Source organism: Lasioglossum baleicum, chromosome 20, assembly GCF_051020765.1.
Source record: "Lasioglossum baleicum chromosome 20, iyLasBale1, whole genome shotgun sequence".
Lineage (NCBI taxonomy): Eukaryota > Metazoa > Arthropoda > Insecta > Hymenoptera > Halictidae > Lasioglossum > Lasioglossum baleicum.
Window position 1 is genome coordinate 1,805,889 of NC_134948.1, and position 26,665 is coordinate 1,832,553.

General features: G+C 42.4%; 1 protein-coding gene across 23 annotated transcripts in view; it reads left to right on the forward strand.

Annotated features, from left to right (window-relative positions):
* The window catches only part of Dnc (phosphodiesterase dunce), a 393,758-nt gene that overhangs the window by 284,303 nt on the left and 82,790 nt on the right, over positions 1–26,665 (forward strand). For 5 of the 23 annotated variants that reach the window (XM_076444517.1, XM_076444530.1, XM_076444528.1 and 2 more), the window contains one exon: positions 4,460–4,512. The exons of 15 other annotated variants lie outside the window; for them this stretch is intronic. In XM_076444517.1, coding sequence (XP_076300632.1) covers positions 4,460–4,512 — 53 coding nt within the window. Of the gene's footprint in view, positions 1–4,459; positions 4,513–4,542; positions 6,530–10,573; positions 11,973–19,546; positions 19,828–24,735; positions 25,060–26,665 lie in introns of those variants that run through there. 3 more of the 23 variants (XM_076444514.1, XM_076444515.1, XM_076444513.1) reach the window with 3 other exon arrangements.

Genomic DNA, 26,665 nt, shown 5'->3' on the forward strand with positions numbered 1-26,665 from the left:
TCCTCAAGCAAAGAAAGATGGTTCTGACCTTCATCTCAAGGTCACGCCAAGATACAGTAAACTAGGTCGTTAAACTAATCCTGCCGGTAGCCTCAGGACTCGGGACACTTTCCCCAAAAGAATAACAATCTTGGAAAGCAGCAGGCAATTTGAAGAATCATTCAATTTTTCTGTTTTCCTTGGAACCGGTGCGACTCTCGGGTCAGAAATATTTGTTTACCTTCCATGGTAACACAGGTAATTATTAAACGCGCGTTCGTATCGTTTCCCCGTAACGGTCCCGTGCAAAACGCATTAACGCCACCCCCATTACTGAAATAACGTTGCCCGGAGGATTTGACGAGCGGGAGGGGGGTCGGTCGGATCGATGGGGCGGGCTCAAGTATCGTTGACTAATCAAAAATTTAATTAATAGACCGCGAGCCGGTTATTAGTGATATTTCCTCGGATCAAACCTCCCCGACACCCACCCCCACTTGCCTCCCGGTCTCCTCCGGCGTTGCCGCGATCCGAACTGATCGATGTTGTGGCGGTGGAGGCTGCCTGGGCCAGTGACGTAATCAAGAACCTCCACCCCCGAGGTTTGACGTCACTGATGCCCTCAAATGCGCGTGGCCAGGTGCGTATCAGAGAATCTCTGCAGCGTCCCCGCACCCCCCGTGTTTCTCGCCTGTACTTACTCCCCACCCCTTTCGCTCCACAACCACCTCTCACCCTCCTGTCCATTTACTCAACACTCCCCACCACCGCTGCGTGACGACCCACCCCAACTCCTAGCTTACTCGTTTTTTTTCCTCCTTCCGTCAGCCTTGCACCCCCGACTCCAACCCCTCTCTTTCTCTCTCCGTGTGTTTCTCTTTTCCTCGCTCTCTCGCTCTCGCCACTGACATCGTACACTGTACACGATTAGAAAAATGGAGCGGCGGCACGTTAACGCCGGACGGGGTCGTCGCAGCCGGCGACGATTATTGGCGGCAGCATAATTCACCGAGGGGGTGGTTTCTCTTTTTTTCCGTGCCGCGAGAAATAATCCGGTTAACTCGGGGCCGGCATTATCGCGCGACCGCACTGAAAGCGGGAAATTGAACTCGGAAATTGGAGAAAGGATCTCCACTACACCGATGATCTGCTTAACTACCCTTAATCTCGCGAGTCTTTCTTGGACGGCTGTGGACCAGATCCTTAGAATCGCTCCGTTCTTCATTTAGGACTGCTTTAGCAGCTTCTTTGATTTTTCTATTTTTATTCTGGATTTTCTTGGTCTTGCTGGAGAAACTAATTTTCCCTCGTGTTCTAATCAGTGGTCCCATGATAAGGAAAATTATTTTTCTCAGGAATTAGTTCTCTACTAGATTTATTAAAATTGTACAAAATATTTACTAGATTGAGAGAGAGAAATATGTTTGCGACTCGCAGCGTCACGATGTTTCGTATAGCGAATATTTTCGACCACAACCAGGGTGGAGAATTCGCGAAGAATCCCAGGACCCAGTCGATAGGTGTACCCCGCAGGAATCTGCTTTATCAACGCGCCTTTCTCTGCCTTATCGTCCCTGTAATATTGAAAATGCTTCCCTTATCAGGGGAGTATTAAATTCGTGAGCGGTTTCATAAAAGACCCCATCGTCGCTTCTCTCGGTGCTCACATGAATAATTTATGTTTCGTCCATCCGCAAGACTCGTTTTATATTTGATCTCGCTGAACGGGAAGGTAATTCCGGAATTTTTAGTGTCCACAGAGGAAATACTTCTCCTCCCACTGGCCGGATATCTCAAGTACTACATCGAACGGTGAAACACACTATTATACACACTGTTTGCTTTTTAATATGTGTCTCCGAATACAAATTACCTCATTGTCTGTCAGACACATTTAACCCCTGGCCGTAACATTATACATTGAATCAAACGTCTTTGTACCAAAAATGTCGAAGAAGAGAAAAGAAAATTTATATTTTCTCGATACATGAATATTCATTGCAAATTAATCAAATTTTATTTAATTTAACCCTTATGTCTTATACATTAATGTATTATACGATGCTTCAAACGTCTTTATACCAAAAATGTCGAAGAAGAGAAAAGAAAATTTATATTTTTTCGATACATGAATATTCATTGCAAATTAATCAAATTTTATTTCACTTAACCCCTTACGTCAATAACCGGGTATCTGGGTAACAATTTTCAATTCATTTCTGTAACAATTCTGAGCATGGACGTTATCGGAAACTTCGCCCTGCTTTTTAATATATTTGTTGATAAATAGCAAAATTATTGCAGATTTCATATTCTTGGATGACCGCAATATGAATATAAAATTGATACAATACCTCGTACAATACTTGAATGTTTAGTAATTGATTAGATACAACGATTGATTGGATAAATTAATATGAAATAATTTTTAGTGGCGACTCTGAGGCGCCACTCGAGCGCTAAGGGTTAAATAGTGACAGTTCCGCAGAAATGACAAAACTTCGCGCGTCTCTCTTTGTCAAACATTCTGTCTTTCGTTTGCCAGCTACTTCAGAGGAACTGCAACGAAGTCGGTGAGAATCTAGGTCGGTGCATCTTGGTGCAATTGATTTTCCATGGGGTATGGGTCACCATTGTGATCTCCTGTTTACCGAGTCTCCCGATAACCAGCAAAGATCAAGGGAGGCGAGCTTCCTGGAATTTCGCTCGAACGGTGCGATGTCAGATCCATGGACACTTCCTTCACCTGCAGGTAGACGGGCGGAAAATTGCTAGAGACCGTACGACGAGAACATTGCGAATAGAAAATACCTACTATAGATTCTGAGGAACTATACGAACTCCGAGCGGGGCGTTCTTCTACTGAAATTATTAAGTTCCATTACTCGATGCGTCCAGAAATCCTTATGCATATCTTCCAAGCTGTAAAAGGGATCGGTAATGTCGTGGAAGTTGGAAAGAATAACGTCTCGTAGGTTGAAGATCGAAGTGAAATAATGTCGGGGAAAATTCAGGCGAACGAAGAATTCGTTTAGTGGTGAACGAAGGGCGACTGGAAACTTCTCCTCGAGGTCTCTCTGGGTCGGAATTAAAATTATTGGGGTTGAAGAATTGAATTTAAGGGACGGGGTGCACGTCGAGCTGAGAGACTATCGATCTGCGAACGATTTTCGAAAGATATTCCAGCGTGTTTTTGCAGGAAAAACGGCAGAAACAGGCACAGCATTTCATCGAATTTGTTGAACAACAGATCATGCCACTAAAAGAGTTCAATATAATTTCTTAACCCTAAAAAATAATGAGAGAAATATCTAAAAACAATTACATTCGAACAGCGTGTTCAACGAGAAACGGAACGGGCTTGGTTTCGCGTAATTAATTTTAATTAACATCGCGGCATTAACGCCGGAATAATGAATCGCCAGAGATGATGAGTTGCGTTATTCACGTTGACATAATTGTCTAACGAGGCGTGCGATTCTCATTAAATCTTCCTTTTATTAAACGGCGGTCGGTTGTTAGTAATTATTCTGCGATTGTTTTTCGCAACGAGTTCTGCAGGACCACGACGAGGAAAGAAAGGATGGAGGGTGGGAAGGGAAGGGGAGAGTTTATTTTTTTCTGGTGGATAGTGTTTCGTTAAACCGAGCGAACGCTCGATCAAGAGACGGCAAAGCGGCGTGAATTTATCTTCGCGGCGGGATCAGCTTTTCGCGAGCGTTTTCCCAGGCGGGCGACGCAGTTTCCCCTCATTAAAATATTATTATTCGCTCGCCGGGAAATATTTCCAGATAACGATACCAAGATAGCACGCCGACACGCGAAAATAAAATTGGCAACGCGCGATGATAATTCGTGACGTGCCGGCTTGTATAATGAGCGCGGCACTCCAACGCAGACGATCAATCCTTCGATTAATTATTTATGTTCATGCATGAATATTTCATAACAACAGTAACTGCTCGCCGAGAGCGCAATCTGCATTCTGAACGTGTCGCGCTGTTATACCGATCCACTCTGTCGTCTTGCTTCTTGCCAAAGGCAACCCTAATCGACGGGATTTCGGAAATTAGTGCACATCGAGTGGAATGTTCGTTCCGCGTTAAACGATTACGATTGTTCGAATTTTTTGAAAATATTTTGGCTGACTTTCGGATCACCCTATATACCGCGACAGGTATTAGTATAAATATTATATTTCTCTTTCATCGGGAAGTGTCTATTTTTATTCAAAGAGAACGAACTTTCCATTCCGCGTAATTAGTACTGCCTCTAATTAACTCCAGGCAGCTCTCGTTACCATTTCGAAGGCTGTGCTTGTTGCAAAATATTACCTGTGTAATTTGATGGCTTTGTCAGCACGCTTTTAATCCCACACGAAATTATTTTATCACTGGACAGCACAACCAATTTTCCTTTTTTTAAATATTCGCTTCGTTTACTGGGTGATTAATGAAGTTTCTCGTTTTGTTTGTTACAGGTAAGTTGCTGGCGAATTTGTTCGTTTCCTAGTTACGGAACTGTCCAGCTCACGTAAGCGACAAACTTTTGCATTGTATAATTACCGATATTTTCAGATTGTACTATCGTTTTTAGTACTAGGAATATTTTACTTTATCTCCCTGGCTATCGAATATTTCAAAAGCTATATTCCAATTGTTTCTGCGATAGAACTGGCTACACGGTAACAAATACGCCGAAACGGGATTATGTTTGCCAAACTATCGTCGACCAAGATCAAATCTGCCACGTAAACATACGGCTCACGTGACTGGCTGCGCAAAGAGGATCACATGTGGCCTCTGCTGTTTGCGATCCTCGTCACTCGACGATATTTTTCAACGAAAGTGGTCAAGCTACTAATTTGAAACTTCGCGCAGCTGATTCTGAGTAATCGGTAAACGCGCAGAATTTTTTTCGTGCGAAAACAACTCTCTGTGCGAACTTATAGCAGATTAGAAACTAAATTCTAGCCCTCGTCCGTCCCTCAGTTCACGAACTGAATCCGTTCCTCGGTGTCAAATTGACATTTACGTGTTTCGCGTTAAAAAAATAAAAGTCACGAACAGTACAGGTTATTTCAGGAAATTTGTGTGAAATTGACACGAGGGACGGATGATACCGGGCTCCCCGGGCAACGGCTACGGCCATGGCCGGCTCGCATTTAAAGCGCGCGAAGATATCGCAAGACAATCGATTGCTTTCGTTCTCTTTCCCTCTACCGGATCTTCGGTTGGTTCTCTTAGTTTGTCCTCGCAACGAGAGCAGCTCGAAACGCAGATTGATCCACTTTCGTTCCGGGATCGAAGCCACCCGCTATTGTGATCGCATCGGAACGGTTTGAATGTCGGAGCTGGTTGACATTTTTCCACAGCGAGGTTCCCTGAAAGAATCTCTTTGATTTTTTCCATCGGCAACAGATGCCAGTCCATTGGCTTTATCTATTCTCTCTCTCTCTCTCTCTTTTTTTTTATCAACCCGTCCACCCTAATATACTCGATTGTGATCGATTGTGACGCGAGCCTACCGCGATTGTGCTCGTGACTATTATCGTTGTGATTCACGAGACTGTTGTTTGAAATGTTCGGCCTCAGTTGCCGCGCAAGTTTCGCAGTGATAGCAGCTGCATTGTGGCCGCCGCTGCTTCTGTGGGGCTGGTCCGTGGGGCTGGGTGGCCGATGTTTAATTGCAATTTAAAACAGTGAAAACATTAGAGGAATATACAAATACGTAATAATAACTGGTTACGTGTGTGGAACTTCATGTCACTCCAATATAAATAAATTCTCATTGAAACGCTAAATTTAAAGTTCCGAGATCGTAAATCCTGTATACGAGTGTAATTAAAAGTTGAACATATTAAGAAAGAAAATAAATTCCTGTTTAGTGTTCCCGTCGAGTGATTACGCTAGGGTTTCGAACGACAAATGGGGGAGTGGAATTAGCATAAAGGTCCGCAGTCTAATTATAGAGGACGCATAAAACACAATTAGGTCGATTACATAACAAACGAAAAAAAAACAATGGCAGGCGTGTCGCTCGTTCCGCGTGAGTGTGCAACAAGAAGCGTGCACTTGCGCTCGAGATTGCGTCCCGACGCCGAGCTTCGCGGCGTCGCGTGACCGTAAACGCGTGCCGTGAGCTTAGTTCGTCTCGATTCACGTGGTGGTGCGGTCGTGAATCACTTTTCCCGTGTTTTTGCTCCGCCGTATGGTTCACCTATTTTCGATACCGCATATTTTCTCGCCAGCGAACCAACCAACATTTTCAAAAACACGATCCCACAAACTGTCAATTTGTAATTTTTATAATTTATATCGGTGCTGAATTTTTGATATTTATCGTGCTTGTCTGTGATTTGTGAAGGTTGTGAATTTACATGTTCTTAATGTTATCACTCTCGCCGAATCGCGAAATGTTTAACCGAGTTTCACAGTTTTGCACGGAGGTTAGTCTCGCGGCTGGTACAAGTGAAGTTTCGTGATTTAGAGAACGAAACTGCGACGTTGATTGCTTTGACACTGCGTCGTTCACTTAGCCGTGCAAACAGGTGATTGATTGTGCCTTCTCTGCTGTCCGTTATAGTTTTTAATTAGCCGGAAACGAGGTTTCCAATGACACGAAAACTCGAATGTTTTGACAAGTGCCGACGCGCGACTCTCGTTATTTCATCGCTCTAGAACACATAAACAATTTTCATAGCACTGCAACGTTACATCTGGCTGTCGGAGGATGTTCGACGAACGTCTCTGTCAAATTCCAGAACAATCGGCCTCGTAGTTTTTATTATTTACCACGAAAATGTTGAAAATTGCGTAAGCGTGTGAAACAGGTATACACGAAACTTCGTTAATAACTTCAGACACAGCTATCTCGAGAAAAATGATCGTAATGGTATGTTTATAGGGGTCGTTGGATTCGTCTTTTCATGCTCCACAAGAATATTAAAGAGAAAATACTGATGACCTTGAAATCTTTCTTCCAAAAATGTTTTGGCTCGTGTTTACACGTTGTATATTCGGTCAGTTAATTTTCTAGCAATCGATCGAAGATTTTCCGCAGTGGGTGGTGTTCCACGATGATTTTCTCGATCCTGCCGAGCAACCTTGACGAATCGTTGCCAGGCGAATCCTACGGCAGCTCGCAGCCGGCGGAATCATGCTCCTTATTGACGATTCCCGGCCGGCCGACGTTTTATTGAATATTTATTGCGCTGGTGTTAATTCGCGCGCCGTGGCTTCGTGTGAACGAGAGGAAGGCCACGCCGCTCGACGATCCTCGGCGTCACGGCTCGCGCGTTTTATCAAACGCTTGTTAAGTTCGTTGAAAACTCAACGTTGTTATGAAGCCGGTTATATCATTGTTCTGTTCGCGCGAACGAATTTGCGTCGCGCCGCCGCCGACGCCGATGAGGCCGACAAGATACACTTTTTGCAACAGACACGCTCCAACGCAGATTCACAGATTAAACTTCGAACAATCGGCCAGCCTAGAACATCTGAAACAACGATTCGAATACAACACACCGCTGACTATCTTGAAACTCGACGGGGCCTGCTGAATATTAATTTCAGACTACCTAATCGTGAGAATTAGTTTCTTATCGCGTGCATCGGCGGACTCGCGCATTTTCCATGCTCGCCGAATGTCCGGAAACGCCTGTTCCAGCTGGAAATATTTTTTCAAAAATTCTCCCGCGCACTCGATCGCGTAAAATAATTTTTAAACATTTTTATACATACACGCAAAATCTTTTCCAAGTTGAATATTTTTCAATTTTAGTCTTCGCGAGGATCTGCCGTCGAAGGCAGACAAGGCCTGTGCGTGTCAGACGACGAGGGTTGCGACACCGTAACGGTCCCAAGGGTTGGAAACGTGGATCAGGGTTCTCGTGTCGAAATGTTCGCCGCAGCCCCCGCGTTGCGTTAATTGCGTTTCAGCCGGAGGCATTTTTTCCGCCGACGACTTAATTAGAAATTCACGCGTCGCCCGCCGCGCGCAGTGAAACTGATTCAACATTCGCGGCTGCGTCACTTTGCATTGCTAATGCGCCGGGATAAACGGCCACGCGACCGCCGCGCCGCGCGAAACGGAAGCTGAAATTTTCATTTCGCCCGGGAGTGATGGGCCGTCGTCGGACAACAAAAAACTCTCGAGCCTCTTAAATCGCGACGTTATTTTTACCATTTTCCGGATAACGTACGTTGTTCCGATCCTGATAGCCGTCACGTGAAGGAACATATGTTTTTCCCACGGAAACCGTAAAAGAAGACTGCAGCACAATTTTTAATCTCTTTGTCAAACGCGCATGTACGCGTTCGCGCGCCGAGTAAGTAGAAACGGAATGCATTGAACAGACACGTTAGGAAACCCAGCGGCACGCGAGCCGAGTAATGAACCAGTCTGAATTTTTTAAACAACTGCGCGATCTTTTATTTACTTTGTTCATTTGCAAATGAATTCCTGTTCTTCCACACCGTGTTAATGGAATTGTCGTCGTTCGTTTCCACGTTTCACAAAAACAGTTTTACAAGAATCGCCAATAATTCCGAGCGTCGCGATAACTTTCCTGGAAGCGCGATAAAAATTTATTTATCGATCGATACGAGAGCCGCGAGTTGTGAGACGGCCTGTATAATGCACGATGGTATTTCAGTGACATTTTACAACCCCTTCGTGTCCCGTATTGTGTCTAATGATTGGGGGGTTGGCAGACGCGGGTGAACTGCTTTAATTTTCCGTGCCGGGATGTGGCGCAACTGCGAAGAGCGTCGGGATTTTTCAATGGAATCGCAATGGAACCTGTTACGGCGGACAGAATCGATGGAATCCATTACGAAAATTGAAATTCCCGGCTCGCGGCCGACTCAACAAGTACCTGGATCCCGCCGCTACGTCGAACAATGTCTCTGGCCTAAAAGATCCCGGCGCGGCGTGTTATCGGGAGGCCACGCGATTTCTCGGCTCACTGACTCGTTATCGATCCGCGTCCCTGATAAAATTGGGCGTTTCCGGATCCGACAACCTTCATCGTAGATTTATACACTCGTACCTGGCATTTCATCTCGCCCACTCACGATTCGAATCAAACGCTTGTAAACAAAAACTGTTTACCGGTTCTGAAACGTTCTGTATAGCATAATCAAAACAGAATTTAATTCTCGACTGGCTAGTTTAATCTCAATAAAACGCAATTTGTTTACTTTTTTGGAATTGTGGCCCTATATTTCGGAACAGTCTTAGTCAAAAAGAATTTCATTCTATCGGTTCTTTTATCAATTGGATGTGGCCGTTGTTTTTTAAAATTTCATCTTATCTAATTTACGAAAACGTTCTCTCAATCCGGGGATCAGATGACAAATATTTCTTTAGAATTTCGTCGAGGTTGAATATTAAATTTTTTGGAGCACCCATTTCGGAGCGTCCTGTAGCGACGAGAGTCAAGAGTCGAATTCTCCCATCAAGCGTGGACTTTCGTATCGGAACGGGAGGCCGATTAGCGTCCGTTGGTTCTCTGGACTGGGATCTTCGGCTTTTGTCTCCCGGCGAAATCCCAGTCACGATCGTTCGATTAAATTGCGTTGTTTGCGGGACGAGGCGCAATTAACCTCGTCACCGACGGGGTACTCTTTGTTCGATTCCGCACAGCCGTGACTCGATCGCTAAATATTGACTGGAAGTATCGCAGGCGGCGGCAGCGGTAGAGCGGCTTGTCCTGACGTCATTCCATCGTTGAACACCACGAAGAAGCCTGGGGATGGGACCCGGGGATCGTGGGAGAGTATTAATATTTGTGAAGCACTCCGCTCGCCGGGATTAATTTTTCTCCTGGCTGCTCGCGACAAAGCCCGCGGAATTCTCGAAATATAAAAAGAGACTCGTCGACCGGAACCTCGCTCCTCTCAAAGGAGAGAGGAGCCCGATCTCGAGTGTCGGACATTATCAAGGAACCTGACTCCGATGGCTTGTTACCAGATTCGAGATTCTGTTCGAATGGGAGTGTACCACTGACGTCATTAGCTTCCTCGTTTTGGCGACCGGCGTAGCCATTGTTCTTTCACTTAGCACTCGTCCTAACAAAATCCTCGAGATGTTCAAGGTTAGTGACCTAACCTGGTCGCAATATATCCTGGACAACTTTATGATGAATCTGAATGTACTCTGAACTTGCTTAAAGGTTAGGTTTATGCCAGAGAGTCCCAGTATTATCAGAGAATATTCTGCTCTAATGGGAGTGCACCACTGACGTCATTAGCTTCCTCGTTTTGGCGACCGGCGCACAGTGGGCGAGAAACCGATCTTTTTGGACAAAAATCTACCGACAACTCAGTTTTTCATCGATTCAATTGGAATTTTTTTTTAAATGTTCGTTAAGGACTATACTTTGATGACGTGCTGCGCGAAAATCGTTAACTGTCACAAGAAATCAAGAATCCTTATCTACAAAACTCGATAACTCTCCGATCTTCATCCGCCCATACCATAAATTTACATGTCCCAGCTGAGTTGCCGACACTTCTTAACCCTAAACCTATTCAATCGGTAATTCTCAGGGCCAGATTTACAGTTTAAAATTTTGCGGTTTACGGTTTAGTGTTGAGTAGTTTCGGCAACTCAGCTGGGACATGCAAATTTATGGTATGGGCGGATGAAGTATCGGAATTATTGAGTTTTGTAGATAAGGATTCTCGATTTCTTGTGACAGTTAACGATTTTCGCGCAGCACGTCATCAAAGTATAGTCCTTCACGAACATTTTAAACAAAATTCCAATTGAATCGATGAAAAACCTAGTTGTCGGCAGATTTTTGTCCAAAAAGATCGGTTTCTCGCCCACTGTGCGGCGTAGCCATTGTTCTTTCACTTAGCACTCGTCCTAACAAAATCCTCGAGATGTTCAAGGTTAGTGACCTAACCTGGTCGCAATATATCCTGGACAACTTTATGATGAATCTGAATGTACTCTGAACGGACTTAAATGTTAGGTTAATGCCGAGTATTATCAGAGAAGAAGAAGCAGAGCTTGATAACTCGTGAACGGCGATCCATTATCCGCGAGATTTAGGACAAGAGTCTTTTGAACGGTGCTCACGAACATTATTATTCTCGAACACGACGACAGCCGGAAACGCGTATCCGTGTGCAGAGATTCTTCCATTTTTATTGAACACCGGCGGAAACTGCGGAGGACACGTGTCCATCATTCAGCGGACAATTCTTCGCGTGTTTGACCGTGTTTGCTCAGATAATGTTTCCGCTTTGGAATTCTGTAACATGAATCGTTGTTCCGAATAAGTTTCGAATATCCCCTTGATGCACATAATTATTAGATTATCCGTGCAGAATTGAATGCAACGCTGTTTCATATTTGGTCGAGTGAAGTTGCGCTGTTGTTTACCTCTGGTTGTCCATTGTTTGATGCAATGTGATCCTTTATTCATGCTCGTCCATCGAGTAGCAATTATGTAACTGAAACTACTGCCTTCGCGCATCGTGATCCGGATGTAACGCGAGAGGTTTAGCATCGTTGTTGCTTGAGCACAATACACAACCTTATACAAAAGTTCTACAATGTTTTTAGCGATGGAACATTGATTTCTGGAAGAAAATATGTGGGGAATCGTTGTCGGAGTGAGTGTAATTGTTAACTATGGCAAAGATCGCTCAGTGAGAGACCGAGGGTGCAATTAAAGAATTCGAGTTCGGAAGTGTTGAGCGCGATCGATGTCCCGATCGATGGCCGAGTGGGTGGGAGGCGATGATCGAAGACACGACGATGATCGCCCTGTTGTTCTTCATCTGGATGATAGTCAGGTCGAAGGAGCAGCAAAATCTGAAGCCGGACTCGAGGAGGAACTCTCTCGCGCGGGATAATCGAGATCGGAGCGATTCGAGGCGGAATTCGAGAGACGCGATTAGTCTGCCGTACATCGACAGACGTCGGCATCGTCTTAGACGCCACTCGCGTCGTTATTACGTCGATCGTACCAAGAGGTGAGTCCGGGCTACGTTAATTAGTTTTTTAAGTGGCTCTGTGGGAAACAGTTTGTATCGTCTGGAGCGCTCGGCTTCTCACTTGAACTCGAAACTTGTCTTGAGGGGTTGAGAACTTGCAAATTCGGGGCTGGTTTTCTCTCTTAATTGGTCAGTCAATTAAAAGAAATTCTGCGGCCTGAACGATAGTAATTAGAGTAATTAGGAAAGTGAAAAAGGGCTGTATATAAATGTTTCTTTTTATTCTCAGTGAAGTTCTCGGGGTAAATTTATAGAAAAAGATTTTATAACGTCCAGAAATTGTTCATTAAATTATACACAATTATGAGGGGCAAAATGCATCGAGATGAAATCGATACGGGCCAGACCGGTCCAATTTGAACGCACCCTTTGCGTTGAATTACACTGACGGGCTCGGCAGTAAATGGTCCTAATAAACAGGTCTGCAGTAATCCCGTCGATGCTCTGCACCCTTACGTGGTAACCTCGTGGAAGTAAGCTGCAGCGCGTAATACCCGTTTCAGATTATATCCCCCAGCAGGGTTTATTAAATCCGATCCACTTACAACCCTTAATGCTAATGTAATCGATGTGCAGCTCGCGCTTGCGGTGCAGCTTACCAACCGTCTGACGAAAAGTCGTTACCATCTGGCCGCCGGGTTATTCTTGGGAGTAACGGCTGCGAACTTTCTCCTCTCTATCAATCCTGGAACCTTCACTAACGAGAAACTCTCGCCGGACAAAAGTTCCACCCCGACCGCAAAACCAATTCTAACATCCTCAAACGTTTTGACAGCGTCCTACGGGGTTGCTTTTTTGTTCTGGAATACCCTGTACAAAGACTTGCCGTTTCACTTCGCGGCTATGCAATTACCAGCTACCATGTTTCTCTAATTTGTTTTCCATTTCGAAGCAGTTTCTCCTAGAAAGAGTACGACCATAACCATTAAACGAACCCATCGCGAGAGCGAAATGATCCTCGGGAAAGGTTGCGTGGTGAAAAGTCGAGGTCACGATACCCTCGCCGCCGTGCATCCTTGAAGAAACCAGACTGCGAACCGAACGCAGTGATTTTCGGGGCCGAGAATATCCGTGTCCGCAGCCCGCCGTAAATTCTTCCGCGTACGTTCGATGAGTTTCTTTTACGGGCTCGCGATACATGCATATCGCGCCCACTGCAAGAAGGGAGTTCTTGACACAAATCTGACGACCCTGAAGAGCACGTAGGTGATAAACACCCTTAACAACCGCGTGGCACGCCAACTCTTTCGTGATCGATACCGAGCTTTCACTCCGACCTTTCAGGGGAAGCGAGACAGTTTCTGAAAAATTCGAAGCGAAATTCGACCGCTAACCCGTGACTAACAATGGGATATCAGAAAATCGGAGGAGATAATGGTCCCCACAATTCCCAGTTAGTGCGGCAGCGATTGGACACACCGAGTGCATCGTAGTAAATCCTTCTTCTGGTAGCGTTGCGTTCACGACCTAATTTTCGAGCATAATCGAAGCCTGCATTCAGTCCGGCTAATGGAAAATTATATCGGCAGCGTGTATGGACACACGTCCGCCACGCCTAAATGTTCGCGGCGCGTAAGTCCCCATCTGAACACTCGATAAGATTGTCATTATTTCGAACAATCACGACGGAGAGAGAGACTCGTTCTAATTCCAATTTCTACGCTCATATCCATCGTTTATCCTTGTGTTTGCTCCACGGTGCCGGCGCGCACCGTTTCTATTTCTGTTGTGTGTACAACGATAGATTTTATTTCTGTTTCCATTTTCCTCGCCGTCTGTTTGTTTGCACTGATCTACCGGGTGTCCCGGATATCTAGGTTATCACGCGAAATGTTTTTTCAATTGTTCGCAAGAATGTCACGAATAATATCTGTATTTGATGTACAGTAAGGAGCACAACTGATTCCACACACTTTAAATCAGAATAAGTTTTATGTGAATGGACCAAACGACTTCGATTTCTCTGTAAGGCTAGAAGAGAGAATTAGTTTAGTAAATGATGTCTAATAAATAATTGTGGAAAAATGCATTTGGTCGGAATTGAGGAGAATAATACTAAAAATTGATTTTTACTACTTTTTTTAGCTGGGCTAATAACGAAAATTTAAAAGATGTGTTTTGTCAACTGGTATAAAATATATACGCTCTGAAAATTTCATTGAAATTAGTTAATTGGTTTACGAATTATAAACGATCAACAATGGTAAAACTTGCCACTTTATGGTACACTACAAATTACCATTTTTGATCGTTTATAATTCGCAAACCAATTAACTAATTTCAATGAAATTTTCAGAGCGTATATATTTTATACCAGTTGACCAGACACATCTTTTGAATTTTCGTTATTGGCCCAGCTAAAAAAGTAGTAAAAGTCAATTTTTACTATTTTTTTTTCACAATTCCGTCCAAATGCATTTTTTAAATATATTTTTTACACATCATTTACTAAACTAATTCTTCTAGCCTTACAGAGACATTGAAGTCGTTTGGTCCATTCATAAAAAAGTTGTTCTGATTTAAAGTGTGTGGAATCAGTGATGCTCCTTACAGTAAATATTTCGGTGTGTACAGGGTGTAAAGAGGACATTTGTAAAGGAAACTTGCCGCAAAATTGTTCACAACGAAAAAAATTGTTGTTAAAGTTTGTTTTTACACCTTGTCTTTATACCTTCTACTCATCGAGAGGAGAAAAACTTTGAAAGAAGCCACATGTCCCTTGCAAAATTTGATTGTGTGGAGAGTGAAAAGCTTACGACTACAGTCCACCCGACCATGTCGATGAGACGGAACATAATCGTGTGCGTGCCTCGACAAACGAAATTTAAAGGGACATTCGTCGCTAGGCCCGTACGACGTCATCGTCTCCCTGCCCATTCGGATCATAAAAAATTTGAAGTTGCAAAATATGGAAGAGTACCTTGTATCCATTGTTATAAGGATATTAATTTTGTATTATAAAATGTATGATATACATATACATAAAATGTATATAAAATACACAGTCAAATTTTAACAACTTTTTAACAGCTTACATCTCAATAACTATTTGTTTGCGACATGTGGCTCCTTTCAAACTCTTTCTCTTCTCGATGAGCAGAAGGTATTGATTTATAAAAACAAACTTCAACATCAATTTTCTTTGCCACAAACAATTTTTCGGCGAGTTCCTCTTACAAATGTCCACCGATCCAGAGGTGTAGATTCACCCGTAGAACGGATGACCTTATTTCTTATACACCCTGTACAAACGATTGTTAGATCATTGGAACAGAATGGTGAATCCGTGAACACGAATTTATTTCAGTATTACCGGCAACGTGTAATTGCAACGTTAACACACTATCACATAGCCTGTTGCATTTCCGCGAGCGGCCGTAAGCTGCCCGTAACGGTATTAACGTCGCCAATGCGAATTTCGTGTGGAGAGTGGTAATTACGCTTTGTCAGGCATGAACTAATTACAATGTACACGATACTTTTTCACCCAAAATACATCGGTGCTCAGAAATCATCGGCACGTTATTTTCTAAATAATTTGAAGCTTGCACATCAATTTACCGCGGCCGTAATTCTGCAATTAAACCGCGGATTTACATGCAAATTCACATTTTCGACGTTCGTTGCGAAAATGGTGTAAAGTGCAATTTTGTTAACAGAAACGAAATTATGAATATTGTGCACTCGGTGAGCAGGATGCATATTATACAATCTACAATTAATTTGCAAAACTATTTCGTCGCGAGTTTATAAATTTTTTGGTAAAGTTACGCTGTTTTGGACCACAATAAAAATTATATTCTCGCGAGTTTGCCAATTCGCAACGGGCGATGCAATCTCATTCTTCGCGCTGGTATCAATTTCACGCAGGGACGATTTTCATTTTTCTGTTTGGTTTTCACACTGTGGATACGGTTTTATCGGAGTTCCGCGTCGAGATTACGACTTCAAAAAGAAAAGATACGAAAGAGTGCAAATCGTTATTGAGCCACGTTGTAAACATAATACTAAGTTCGAGGTATTATCGGGATTGTAAAACAAATCTATTCCGAGTACTGTGTAAACAAAAGATAGCAACAATTGCCTACTGCGTTCTTATTGCGGTCACGAGTGCTAGATTTCATTTACTATACTTCAAAAACACTTGCAAAATTCTTTCCACTGTTCAAAAACATTCTCAATTTTTCAAACTATCGGAATGAATTTTTTACAATCGCTATGCAAATTGCAAGTTCTAAAACATGAAAATCACGAAATAAAACATTTGGAAATAGGTCAAGTCAATTAAATATAAAATAGACGGAGTATATTTCGAAGGATTTTCAGAGTCTCCCCTAATTTTAGCGAATGAGAATTTATGGCGAGGGGCGGGGGTGTCGCGGAGACGAAGTGTGGCATTTAGGGTTGGCATTCGTCACTCGTGAACTGACTTTGACGGTTCGCAGAACTAGTGGTGCGCAAGATATACGGGAAAGTTTGAATTTAAAGCGTTTGTTCAGGATTTACGAGGACCGTAACGTCTCGTTATTTCGGGTAGTTATGCGAGCCTGTTGTAAACGGCGCTGACTATCGATTTCCAGCTAGCATGGCCGCGGAAATGGCCCCCGGTGCCCGCAGTCGTTGACATTCGATCCCCGATGATTGACTGGAGTCGTCCGCGTCGTCCATTCTTGCTCTCGATCGTCAAATCTCGTAATTTGAAAATCATTTTCTGGGTAATTTGCAGCCACTCGACTGGCACCGCCGTCTAATTGGCCGGTCACGTGACCGCAGCCATTTTACCGGTTCTATGTGCTGGTATGACTGCGACTAAATAGCGATTTTTTGTTGCAAACACTATTAAAATTAAATTAAATTCTCGGAGCTCACAAATATCGATTAAAAATAAAATAATTGTGGATGGCCAAGTTCTAACATTTTACAAAGTTTTAGAAATTTTTATTTGAACACACATACGAAGAGAGAAACTAGTGCAGAGGGACATTGAAGAGACGCTAAAGTCGGTAATTGGCTACCTGAGCACCTGGAATTAAGTTTATTTTAATTGAACCTAATTGAACCATGACCGTCAACTCCTGAAATTTTAAATTCTGCTCCAATTGAAGAGTTAAATGGACGAATGTTAGCATACATTTCCGTAATTGCTGAGCAATTAATGATTGTTAACTAGAGAATTAATGATTGATTTAAAATTGTTTTCCCATATGCAATGGTGGAAATGAGAAATGAAATAATAGCCGGCCAAAAATGTGTAATACTTTTTGCAATATTTCAGTCGATAGCGTGGTGATTGATTTCGTAATTAATTAACAGTTTCTTAATTGGCAGTGCGGTGATAGCGAGCGCTTATTGTTTCTCAGGAAACGTCACCGATGATGATTCGATCTTCCTCGCCGCGAATGAAATTGGAGCACGGAGAATTGAATTAAACTTATTGTTGCCGAAGCTCGGTCTGCTGCTAAACAACAATAAAATTGTTGCGAGAGCGGCTGCGGAAAATTGAATTCCCCGGGAATAATGACTTTATGGTCTCCTTTAACGATAAACCACGCCTTCAATTAAGAGAGCGGTATCTAAACAAATTTCCACAAACGACAACTTCAGTCTGCTCCATCGAACACTGAACATTATCTACTATTATCACTAGACTGCGGATCTTTAAGGTATTGCAGTCTTCTTTTAATTCTCCTATCAAGCTGAAATTAATACATTGATGTCCTTAAATATTTTTTTTTAACATGTCCGCGCTGCTTTAAATTGCACGTGCACATTTTTGTTATAAATGCTTAAAATCCGCAGTCTAGTTATCACGATTGGGATGATCCTCTATTGATAAACATAGCAATGAATAATAGAAGGAGAATTATTTTGCGATTCCCCCATTTTCACAAACGTTCGACTTTCGCCGGAGAAATGTTAATTACAGAATTTAACATTTCTTCCTCTTGGTCTGACAGGTTTCGCAATTGAAACGATTCGAAATTAATTATATTTTCTGGAACTTCGGAGAAGGAAAACAAATCAGTTAAACAAATCACGTTCAAGCAATTCAAGAGTAAATAAAAATTTAAATAATAAATCCGAGTTATACAGAAAACAGGTTTGAGACATAAATGAGAATTCTGTTGCATAATATTTCCAATAAATTGTGGGAGTGGTGGGGTTAGCTAAACGCGCCTAAATATTCCTGAATAACACGTCGACAGATGTCGCTGGCAATCAACGTGAATTGCTACAATCTTCATTGGTGCGTTTAAGTTTATGGCTCCAGTCAATTTGTGTCAACTGTTCCGATGTGTGGGACGTAAATTGCACGTTCTACACCTCCCCGCGGAAAAGTTGTTGACGTCAGAGCATTCATTGTTCTGCGTGAATTTTCGCGCAGACAGTGCCAGAGAAACCAGAACCGCAACACCTCCAAATTGTAACTTGTTGTAAATCTCTAGCGATGGTAAAAAATCGTGAATTCTGCTTTGAGCGTTCTTCCGGGTTCGCGATGAACTCTCTCGACTGTGGAATACAGCGGGAAAGTCGCAGCCCTTTTTCTGTATTGCGCCCTTCGTCATGAAGAAAGTAACGAATGGTCTCGTTAAGAAAACTTCCACCATAAAAATGTCTCCCTGCTGTGTCTCCGTAATGGGCACCAGTTTTCAGCTTTTGTGTTTTCATTCACGTTGCTGAGAACTTGCTTCTCGGTTCTTGAACATAAATCTCTGTTTCGCTGATGGAGCGGCTGGTCGCTAAAAAAATAGTATAGAAAAGATTTTCGGTTGTTCAGGAAGATGTAGACCCGAGTGGAGGTAATTTTATTTTTTTAACGAGCTACTATTAAATAGCGATTACTTTAATGGAGGTACACACGAAGTTTCGAGTTAATCGGTCAACCAGACCTTGAGCTATCATAGCAGCTATTTGGATATTTCCTGTTTCCATTATCAATTTACCTAATCGGTTGTGATGAGCACAATTTTGATCGCAGCTTCGTATAAAAATTCGTAGACATCGCTGGAACATAACCCGAAATACACATCGAAACCGCATATCGGAAGCTTTTATAGAATTCCCTTAAAAAATTCCCGAAGTCAATGTTTAATTGGTGGCCGATCTTTAATTCCCCAAGAACAGCAAGCAGAAATAAAAAATAATGTATGCATTTCACTCGGCCATGCAAGAAGACAGGGGACTAAAGTGAGGATAACAATTTTTTTGCGGAGCCTGGGGGTCTAAATCGTGCGCAAGGCGGTGAAATACTAATCTGTGTACATCGTAACGTGGCGTGGCACGCAGGTACGCACACCTGTGGCCCGTAGTATAAGCAACAGCCTCGGGCACAGTCGGCGCCAGTTGTAAGCCGGCACGCGACCGACGAGGATCGTTCTCCGCTGCGCTCCCAGCGGTCTGGCGGTGTCCTTGGAACAGGACTCGCGACAGGACTCGTTCCCCGGGCCTCTGTTTACACCTCGGCCTTAGTTCCGCGTCGGACACCGTGCCAGAGTGTCCTTTGGTGTCTCCCCTATAAACACATCCGCCGTTCCCCACAATCCCCATTTCGAAAAATCGAAAATAACCAACTTGAATTCTTCTGAACCCCCTCCAAAAAGAAATGGACTCGTAATACTCCCATCATAGTTTAGATCCTCATACCGTTCACCTTTTTGCTCCTGGTACACCTGGGGCTTTATACAAGTGTCTCGATAAGTGATCTTTCATCGCTGACTTTTTAGGATTCTGTGTTCTGGTGATATCTTTTTTGTTTATTTCGGTGCGCGATGTTTTGGTGCGGTTTTTGAGATTGTTTTCGGAGAGAGTCTTAGAGGCTGGCTTGCTGGAGCGGGTACAAAACGTGTTTCATTCCAGGCTTCGATTTCAGAGTTTCGTGGGTAATTAAGAGCTTCTGCTTGGCCTTTCGACGACGTACCCCATTTCGAGAGTATCTCTATTTACTTGGGTCAGAGTTTGATTAGACTTCCCAGAGTGATTTTTACCACGGTGGAGCTTTGATTAAAATTTTCCTGGAGGTCTCTACTAGGGAGAACCGTATTGGATCGCTCTATCAACATTGAGCTGTGGTTATTGAGTGGTTCCTGGACAACTGCATTAGTTTCGTCTTGTTTTTATGTAAGGCAAAAATAAAATCTGTTCATTTAAGTTCAGTTTTCCAAGAGATTCGATCACTCGTCCCTGAGAAGTCAAAAATAAAATACAATGGTCAATTTTACGTTCGTTCTTCCGATAACAAATTTACGCTTGGCTGATAATGCCAGGAAAAAATAGTTACGTAATTTTGGCATTATTTCGCGAAGCGAACTATTCGAGTAAGAAATTGGACAATTATTCGAAGTTGTGCGAATGGTTTGTGTGCAATGACGGGGGGTAATAACGAGAATAATGAGTTCCGTTGACAATTTCGGCGGACAAAGATGTTCGTATTATCAGAATTTAACGCGTGTCGATAGCGACTCCCGTGGATTCCCGTATCTATGCAAACATTGCTCGGTTGATCGACGTGTATCGTGCTAGGACGTATCAGCGGCGCAATTATCGATCAATGTTACTGTCACAATTTCCGATCGGAAGACGCGTCAACGGACGAAACAACTTGTCACTGCCATTATTTCGGTGGCCCGCCGACAGAAAAACAATTTTCGCCCGTCGTACGGGGAAGCAAATTCCTCGGGAACGAACGAAATATTTTCGAGGGAATCGAACACGCGGACATCTGTTCGATTTATCGAACTGTTACAGCGCCGTTTCTCATAGATAAATATTTTTTCCTTTTGCAACGACCATTTTTACCTGGAGCTCGCTGCTGACGACAAAAAGAACTGACAAACGTGAAAATTCAGAACGCGCTTACAAAAGTTGCTGAACAAATAGTTACACAATTTTTAGTATCGATAGAAATCGGTAACATTCAAATTTGAAATTTATTAGTCACAATTTGTATTTGATTCTCAACGAAGAACAGTTCTTCAACAGAAGAAATAATTAGTTTCTGGGTACTTTGATATTTACAATGAATTACACAAACTGAATAGAAGAGTTGCATTCAATACATTAGCACGATTGCGTGCGAGATTCACGATTCCACGGCATTTCCGCTCCAACCTGCAATATTGTTATGTGAAAAACGCTTATAGTGCAGGTTAATTTACAAGTTAATTAGGCGTTAATGTTCGCATCGAAACATTGCATGGAAATTAGCAGGCAACCGTGCGATTCCGGTAAACGTTCCGTGACGCATTCAGCCGATTGCGAATCATTATCTAAAGCAGAGTACTCCGATGTTCATCACACACTCAACTTTTTTGAGCAAAACTAACAAACTGATTGTAAATTTTGTGGGCATCTTTACCAAGGTAAAAAATTTTGTTGTCTGTTAACACTTTACCTACCGGAAGCCTATTGATAGGATTTTCAATGATTGCACTGTACCAAAAGAAAGTCTAGAAGTTTTCTTTTACATTGCAATCGAAGGCTCCATTAAAAAGTGTTTAGCCATGTACCACAGATTTTTCAAAATTATGCAATAATCACCGGTCTGTAATGTGTTAAAATAAATATCCAAAATATTAAAATAAAATCCACGATCTAAGGATTCCCCCCCACTCTTTGGGCAGGCGTAATTGATCGTTGTTGAACAAGGCAGTTCTCGTTTTCATCCATTATAGTCTGTCTCTTCGGCTTGTAATCCGGCCTGGCTGGCCGGAACGCAGCTTCTAATTTTACTACAACGTGGCCCGTATGCCACCATTTGTCCGTCAAGGGGTCGAGCTGTTAATCTTTCACGGTCCCCCATGACGCCGTTCCAAATTTACTCCTCCCTCTTACGGACCGTCTCCTCCCGCACAGATGCTCTTTAACCGAAGCCGAAGTTTCTGGCCTGGCCACCTGAAACTTTTTCCATTTCCATGGAAATACATACCACCCACCCTTCCACCTGTCGACGGTTTTCCGAAGAAACGAGGGCTTCTTCCTCGATCCTCCTTTAGGGGACTCCTCGGAAAGAAAATTACCCCATTAAAAATAAATACACGCGTCCTAACAGGCTTGGTCTTGATGATAGTTGATCCTCTTCCCGGACCCTCTGCAATTCTCTGCAATTAATGCTACTTTTCTATGTTATTCCCTGTTATTCACAGACTCTTTTCACCGGGTGTAGATCGAGTTAGGTTACACCTGCTTCGTCCCCTCGTTTTACAATTTTTATTCTAGCTAGTTTTTAATGTATTTAATTTCGATGTAACTTCTACCTGTCCAACAACAACAACTGTACAAGTGGAACTTTCGTGAAAATTCTAATGAAATTATCAACCAATCACTGCTTCTTCTCCGCGGGATGCTGATTAATTCGAAACTTCGTGGGAGTCTCGAGTCTGAAATACCTGTACACCTTTCGCAAAATTGAATTACAATAATCGGATTGCATGTTCTATCTTTTAATGAAATGAACAGTTGGTCACAATTCGCTCTGTGAATCCAATCGAGAGACACATTCCATTTAAAAATAAATTCAATTCTGCCATTAAACCGCAAAGAATGAAAATAAAAGTGTCGTACTTATTGGACCGTGAAAAATATTAATATATACGATTTCATAATCTTCTGGCAATCAATATGTTCATTTGATAAATTGACTGCGAGGAGATGAGAAATATTCATAAAACGATGAATTAAAAATACCGAGACTTTTATATTGCGCAATGATGTTTCATTGCTTTCTAGGTAATATTACGTCCAGGTGTGTGCTTGCCTCGGGAAGATTATTTTCAATAGAACTCCAAAACGGTCGAAGATATTGCAAGACCAGGCACAAACAGATTTATCCTTATTAAAGCCGCGATGAATAACCGGCAATCATACGACAAGAATACATATAGCATCTGATAATACCGGGGCTACTTGATAATTGACGATTCATCGTTATATAATTGTAGAAGAAGAATGCAGATTTCTCGGAGACATCTTCGGAAACGGTTGCCTAATGCAAAACCTGGCCGGGTGCTCAAAATTCAAGTATCGTTCCGCGAAACGGTGTGGCAGAAAGTCTGATGAAATGAAACAACTGATTACCATAATTAAGTAATTTATACCTGATTTGCCGTATTGACAGGTATGGACAAATTTCGGTAAATCAAATAAATAAAATGTCACGTCCGTCGAAAACGACATTTCTGCAATGTCCACGAGGATTCCATAAAAGTCTGCAATTGCAAAATGTTTCTATTAATATTTGCAGGAAGTATATATTTTCCTTAATTTGTATTAGCCATCGGCAAATCCGTTATCGAGCGAAAATTGAACGGCTAGATTTCACTACAAATTGTTCTCCTTTTTTCACGGGCTCGTTCGTAAACGCGTAACATCATTAGCCTAATTACAATTCATCGAGCTCGAGATTCACGTGGGAGATCGGAAGTCCCGAGCATTTCCTAATAACTCTAAGCATGATTGATAGACCAGCGACGAGGAAAAAATCTAATTTGTTACCAGCGTTCCACCTCTCTTTTTCTTGCGGTCCCAAAGACACGATAAATTTTCCTCCGTGAAGTATATCGACAGTCGATGCAAGAAAAAGAACGTAGTATGCTCTCCCATCCCCGCGCACTGTTAAAGCAAGGCAATTGTAAAGTAATCTGGCTTGCTTATTGATCCGGGAAGCAAAAGAGGAAATCCCCGAGTTTTTCTCCTGAAAGCAGTAGCCCTCCGATGAAAACGACGTCGCGCACAAACCAGGATAACCGTTTTCCACGCGTGGTCGTCGTTCCATCCACTTTATTTTTCTTCTGCCGGCTGGTCTGCGTGCGACGAAAATGCATTTGGGGATTTGCATTTGGAAATTCGTGAAACGGTTCGCTTAAGGTGCTATTCCACTCTGAATATTCCCGGTCGCCTTTGAGCTTTTTAGTTCGGGAATCGTCATAGATTTTTTATCAGCAGTTTATGCAGATTTTTAGTGACACTTCAGCTAAATGTATCCATAATTCTGAAAGTGGTCTAATTTGAAATTTAAGAAGCATGAGTTTATCAGTTGTTTTACATACGATTATTATAAACTAAGTTACATACCAAAACTGAAGGAAATGTCGAATCTTTAACAGAATGAAGTAGTGACGTCGAGCGAAGTTCAAGGCGATGAATCCCGGCAACTTGTTGGGCAGATTCGTTCACTTGGAAGTATTGCCGGATTTGAATTTAAAATGAAGAACTATTTCTCTCTGGACCCCGCTCATTCCTCCCGCGTCGCGCTCAATCTCCTCGTCGACCATCTCGTTCCATCTTGGAAAATTCTCTTTTCATTTTCTTCTCTGCGAAACTGGCTATAGAGGCTCCTTTCGGTTAGTTCCCAAAGTGGCGGTCGTCGAGGCAAAATAAGTTCCCGCCAGATAACGCGTACCATTGATAACGTTATCGCGATGCAACGTTTACGAGGATCGATAAACAATTTTTACGACGAAACTCGCTGCTATGAATTCGCCATTAAAATGCTCTATGGTTTGCTGCTAATCTCGACTAAGACCGCAGTTTCGACGTTTGAAAGAATATTTTTTACGCGTTCCCGAATGTTTAGAATTAACAAATTAACTTATTGTTAATTGTCCCGGCATGACATTACCAAAATATAAATATTTAGAAAATCTTCTGCCGGAAAATAATTAGGAAAAGCGTCGTCGAAAGGGCAAATCGAAGCGACCCGTGCGGTTGCCAAAAAAGCTAACGAATTTTCCGTCAACTTCGAAAGGGCATGGAACTTTTTGAAATTTTTCGATAAAAATCTCACTCGAATGAGAAGGGTGCTTCTGGAGGTTCGACGCGAAATGTGAAAGAGTGCGTCCGTTGGAAATATTATTGGTGAAAGATCGACTACGGGGGAGAAATGTTCTGAAGCAGACATGAACGACTACGCTATTCTCGTGCCGCACGAAGTCTCTTCAAGATTGGCGCGCAGGGATTCGGGGACGATGAGAGTGACACTTCCGTTGACTTCGTTCAGAAGGCACAGCGGCTGTGTGTCGACGCTGTCGAAGACCAAGCCGCACCCTAAACTAGTCTACGTAGCCGTTCCGTAAGTTCTCATGACGTGGAAACATTTTTTTTTTCGTTGATGAAACACTCGAGTTTCATTCCAAAAAAGTGTTTCACTTCGTCTGGATCTCAATCGTGTACTGTCGTTATTTATTATAAAATATTAGCATGGTTCTGGCAGAAAATTTTTAGCACAGACAATTGCAATTTCTATATTTTCATTACTGATTTATTCCAGCGGATTTTATGCGTTTATGACGACAACGTGTAGGTGGAATTCAAAACAGTGGAAACATTAGAAGGATTTAAAAACACTGTCATGTTAGTTTTAATCTTTTAAACATGTTGGGACAGAAAATCAATTTCTATTTCACTACGGTTTGTTGCAATCCAGGAAGAGAATTTTTATTTTGCTTATAGAGCTACTTACTGATATAATTGCTATTAACACTTTACCCACCGGAAGCCTATTAATAGGATTTTCAATAATTGTGCTGTACCAAAAGAAAGCATAGAAACTTTCTTTTACACTGCAATCTTAAATGAAACTATTAGATGACGTTATTCAGGGTGACTTGGTAGTACACAATGAAAATTGCTGTTGCTATTGAAGGCTCCATTAAAAAGTGTTTAGCCATGTACCATAGATTTTTCAAAATTATGCAATAATCACCGGTCGTTAATGTGTTAATTATACACATATACAGGGTGGTCCATTTATCTTGAGACAGTCAATTATTAGGGAAACCAGCAGGAATATGAATCAATGTTTTATATAAAATATTCTTCATATGAAGGCGCACATTTAATGGCGCTGTGCACATTTTTCCATAATGACTCTTTAAGGGTCAGATGAAGGGCAACTTCATTTTTTCAAACGGAAACCCATATTATTTATTTAAAATGTTTTATACGAAATATTATTTGTCGGTGTAGAATAAGAATGTAAAATAAAACATGTGGATTTCCATTGGAAAAAATGAAGTTTGCCCTTCATCTGACCCTTAAAGAGTCATTATGGAGAAATGTGCACACCGCCATTAAATGTGCCCCTGAGAATATTTTATATAAAACATTTTTTCATATTCCTGCTGGTTTCCGTGATAATCGACTGTCTCAAAATAAATGGACCACTCTGTATTTATAAAATTTTGATGCCAGCTATACTGCTTCTATGGCCGTTGAGTGAATATTCTCAAGGTCATTCCCCACCATCAGCTGACCCGTGATGGGAGAACATAGCAGTGCCTCTCAACTGAAGAAGCGGTGAATCGATTTCGAAATTTGTCGAAGTAAATTGCCAGTGCAAGTGGCACTCTGAAAGCGTATCGAGAAGACGTTGCGCGTGCGCGCAGATTGGACCATTCACTGATACTTTTATACTCGATATACCGAACCGTATCAAAGACCCCGGCCGAAGTAGAATCGCTCGGTACCAGATCAAACGCACGGCTGGGAATTAATGCAAATTCTGTTCGTGTCGCGTTTCCCCAACCAGTTAGCCTTTCCCTCTCCGCCTACGCCTCGGCTCGACGGTCAAACGCGCCTTTACCGTTTCTGCTCGAGAAAGAATCCATTAGGAAATTGAGCTCGAAATAATGGCTCGAACGATGATTCCTTTTAATTAGTCTGGGAGAGGTAGACGA